This window comes from Triticum aestivum, chromosome 2A (genome assembly GCF_018294505.1).
Source record: "Triticum aestivum cultivar Chinese Spring chromosome 2A, IWGSC CS RefSeq v2.1, whole genome shotgun sequence".
NCBI classification, from domain to species: domain Eukaryota; kingdom Viridiplantae; phylum Streptophyta; class Magnoliopsida; order Poales; family Poaceae; genus Triticum; species Triticum aestivum.
The window spans coordinates 775322006-775326189 of record NC_057797.1 but is presented as its reverse complement, the minus strand read 5'-3'; the positions used below and the strand labels follow the sequence as shown (position 1 = coordinate 775326189).

Sequence of the window (4184 nt, the reverse complement as noted above, 5' to 3'; positions counted from 1 at the left end):
GCAAATGAAGGCAGAAATGGTTGAATGTTGATGGCGTCGCTTTGAATGGTGCATACTGAATGCATAAAAAGTCTGGAGTTGTAATAAGTTCAAAAAATGAAATGCCTTTGTAACAGATGAGTTTTCGTCAGAAACCCGAATACTTCGAAAGAGATTGTCCAGTTTGTAAACGAAGTGCATCCAGTTTTTGCCGTAACTCTCTCTACTTTTTTGCACATGCTATGTGGGTGAAATGATGATATCATGCCAAGTTCCAACTTTTTCAAAGTTCATTTGTTGTGCTTTTCAATTTCAAGGTCATTTAGCTCTCAAAACAAATCATTAAATGCATGAAAAATAGCAAATGAAGGCAGAAATGGTTGAATGTTGATGGCGTCGCTTTGAATGGTGCATACTGAATGCATAAAAAGTCTGGAGTTGTAATAAGTTCAAAAAATGAAATGCCTTTGTAACAGATGAGTTTTCGTCAGAAACCCGAATACTTCGAAAGAGATTGTCCAGTTTGTAAACAAAGTGCATCCAGTTTTTGCCGTAACCCTCTCTACTTTTTTGCACATGCTGTGTGGGTGAAATGATGATACCATGCCAAGTTTCAACTTTTTCAGAGTTCATTTGTAGTGCTTTTCAATTTCAAGATCATTTAGCTCTCAAAACAAATCATTAAATGCATGAAAAATAGCAAATGAAGGCAAAAATGGTTGAAAGTTGATGGCATCGCTTTGAATGGTGCATACTGAACGCAGAAAATATAAGAGCATTTAGATCATGATCTTATATTTCTTTACAATCAGAATTGTCAATATGATCTTATACATCAAAAATACTTTGATCATCAATGATCTTTTTGTGTACAATCTGAATTGTCAATATGAGTCCTCAACGATTTGTAAACCGGTGAAGACTCGTATTGCGGCCACAAATTCTACACATAGAGTTCAATGAAGACCAAGTGCTTGTGATAGTTTGAGAAGTAACATAGCAAAGGTGGTAAAAACCTTGTTAGGGGAGCGAGGTGGGACTAAAAACAGCTTGCCATAACCTCATTAGTACCGGTTCATGGTACGAACCGGCACTAAATGGTGATGGTGGGGCCATAGCCTGACCGCAGGCTGCCACATCCTCTTTAGTACCGGTTCGTGGCATGAACCGGTACTAAAGGTTCGCCATGAACCGGTACTATTGATCGCCGCCACGAACCGGTACTATTGATCACATTAGTGTTGGTTCTGTTACAAACCGGCACTAATGTGCTTCACATTTGACCCTTTTTCTACTAGTGATTGTTGAACAGTGGTGGAATCGTCACACTCAACTGTAATTATCTCTCATTGAGTATCCTTATATTTGGGTATGCTTCATATTAATGTTTAGATAACGGTTGCACCCATTGAAAGCTTGTCATAAATGCCCTATTAATGCCCATTCGGATATGCATTCAACTAATGTTTACCTCTTATAGTGATGTCTATTTAAGCACCCACGTCTCACTTGTTTTAGAACCCCTCACTCTGAAGTTCACCAAAGTCCCTCATAAACCGACTTGCCATCTCAAGCTCAAAACACCATTAACCAACTAATAGTGTCTTTGGCGCAAAGTTAATACGCCATGAGGACAACCAGCATCCTCCTTGTCGTTGTTGCCACGGTCATGTATGCTACCAGCGCATCGGCCACACGTTGTGGAGATTCGATGGGACATCAATTATGGCACACGACAGTAGAGGATGGGTGGGAGCCAATCGTGAACATAAATGATGACCACATCCAGGAGCTCGGTGACTGGGCGGTGTTGGAGTTCAACAAGCATGTGAACTGCACAGTCAAGTTCAACAAGGTGTTGAGCGGCCGACAAAAACATGTGTCCGGAATGAACTACGAGCTCATTATCGACGTGACACACTTTGGTGGGGAAGACGGTAACTACAAGGCGGAGCTGTACGAGCAGGAGTTGATGAAAAAACGCCAGCTCCTCTCCTTTACCAAAGTGAAATAGGCGGGCACCAGTTATTTCATTAGCAATAATTTGGTTCCTGGAATGTTGTTAGTTCTTTGTTTAATCCAATAATAAATTGTCCTCTTGCTTTGTCATGTGGTTTGGAGCTTGTCAAAACATACATATGCGACTTGATTACGATGAGGGAAAACAAATGTAACACATAAATAAAACCAGCAATGTCTCAACTCTAGATAGATCTATAATTTCATAAAAATAATGGATTTTATTAAAATAGTAACAATAATATATTGTGGTGTGAACACAGTCCTGAAGCTATATATTCGATACAAATTTTTGTGTGTGTTCCATACTAATAACTGTAAAGGAGGTGAGTCTATATAAGTGGCCTCCCTAACTGTCTGTGTAGGAGTCCACCGGCCATTTGACTTGCGAAAGGGAAAAATATTTTGTGGTGGCATCGGTTCCGATAACTATCAGCCTAATATGTTCTTGCCAATAGGGGATTCCTCATATTTTCTACTTCACTCGAGTGATAGTGAGCATTTAGCCTCAATAAAAGGTACATATTAAATATTACTAGAAACAATGAACATAAAAAAAGAAAGGTGAAAAAAGCACGTGAAAATTTATAATTAAAACCCGGAACATGGTCGGCCCTACAACACTCTCATTAGGGAAAATGGCAGCTATCCTAAACAATAAGCGTATAATAGGATTTCCTGGACACAAAGATGGGAAAATTTGAGCATAGATAGTTGATGCATCTCCAACGTATCTATAATTTTTTATTTAAATACTATTATATTATCATCTCTATATACTTATATTATTTTTCTGGACTAAGTTATTAATTTAGCGCCCAACACCAGTTCATGGTTTTTGCTTGTTTTTGGTTTTGCAAAAAATCAATATCTAGGAAGGTCCAAATACAATGCCAATTTTTTGATGATTTTTTCTGGACAACTAAGGACCCTAGGAGCTTCAGGAGAGATCGAGGGGACCCACAAGCTAGGCACATGCACACGTGGTGCGGCCTGTGGGGATGGTCGCGCCACCTGCCCATGTGGGGCCCCTAAGACTATTTGACCTAATTATTCCGCCTATAAATCCTTTAATTTCTGAAATCCTATAAATCAGATTGTTCATTGAATATAACTGAATCCTTTGAAGTTTCTTTACTTTATGATTGAATAGCTATCTATGCTTTCTGAGTTTTTTTTCTTCTGGCGAAGATAGATGGGTAATTCTTTAAAGGGAGTGGTGCATATATAGTAATGTGTTCAATCTCACGGTGATCTATATCCCGTGATAGAATGGGGATAAGGCACGTGATGTGTTGTTTCTACTAAGGATAAAACGACATAAATTGATCTTATTGCTAGGTTTCTTTCTGTCTACATCATGTCCTCTTGTGTATTGCATTACTTTGTTTTTCATTGAACTTAATACCTTAATATGCATGATGGATAGCTGTTTCGGGATGGAGTAATAGTAGTAGATGCAGTTGGATTACGGTCTACTTGTCACGGACTTGATGCCTATAAAAGATTATGCCATGAATGGTGATAGTTATGAATGTTGCTTATCTGTGAATTGCCATCAATAATTTGTTTACCATGCCACTACCAGCTTTCGAGAGAGATGCCACTAGTGAACCGACGGCCCCCGGGTCAATTTTCTATCACTCTTTTATTTACTATTACTATTTTAACTTTTTCCATATCAGTATTTGCTTTTAACCTTGCAACTATCAAGATGAGCAGATTGATAACCCCCTTGCCAAGTTGGGGGCAAGCATTTATTATGTTTGTGTGCACGTGCTGCTTATCTTGTTAGCTTGTAGGCTCCAACTGGTTCGATTAAACATTGGTTCTTTACTGAGGGAAATACTTTCTACTATTCTGCTACATCATCCTTCCTCTTCCACTAAATCCAACAACTCCCATAAGAGTAGCAATAGTGTTCAAGTGCATTGAAGGATGAACTCAACAAAGGAGATGGAGGCGGAGTTGGTCATCCCACGTTGGTCGATCCAGTGGAGAGCATTACTAGACCTCTTGATGTGCTACATGATGGAGGAGAGCGTGGATGAGGGGATAGAGGAAGGAATTTGGGTTGTGGCGAGAGATAGGGCATGTGTTGAGATGTGTGTGTGTGCGCGCGCGTGTGTGTGTGTGTGTGAGAGAGAGAGAGATGGAGGCACAGAGAGAGAGAGAGAGAGAGAGAG

At 39.6% G+C, this 4184-nt stretch overlaps 1 protein-coding gene across 1 annotated transcript; it reads left to right on the top strand.

The window, feature by feature from the left end:
* The first annotated feature begins 1512 nt into the window (after positions 1-1512).
* Positions 1513-2088, top strand: LOC123186664 (cysteine proteinase inhibitor 6-like). The gene has a single exon (XM_044598381.1). The coding sequence runs from the start codon at positions 1607-1609 to the stop codon at positions 1991-1993; it is 387 nt and encodes a 128-aa protein (XP_044454316.1). The 5' UTR covers positions 1513-1606; the 3' UTR covers positions 1994-2088.
* Positions 2089-4184: the final 2096 nt, after the last annotated feature.

What these genes read in the sequence shown, in the direction of transcription:
- LOC123186664 (XM_044598381.1), top strand. Translation starts at nt 1,607, where the DNA reads ATGAGGACAACCAGCATCCTCCTTGTCGTTGTTGCCACGGTCATGTAT.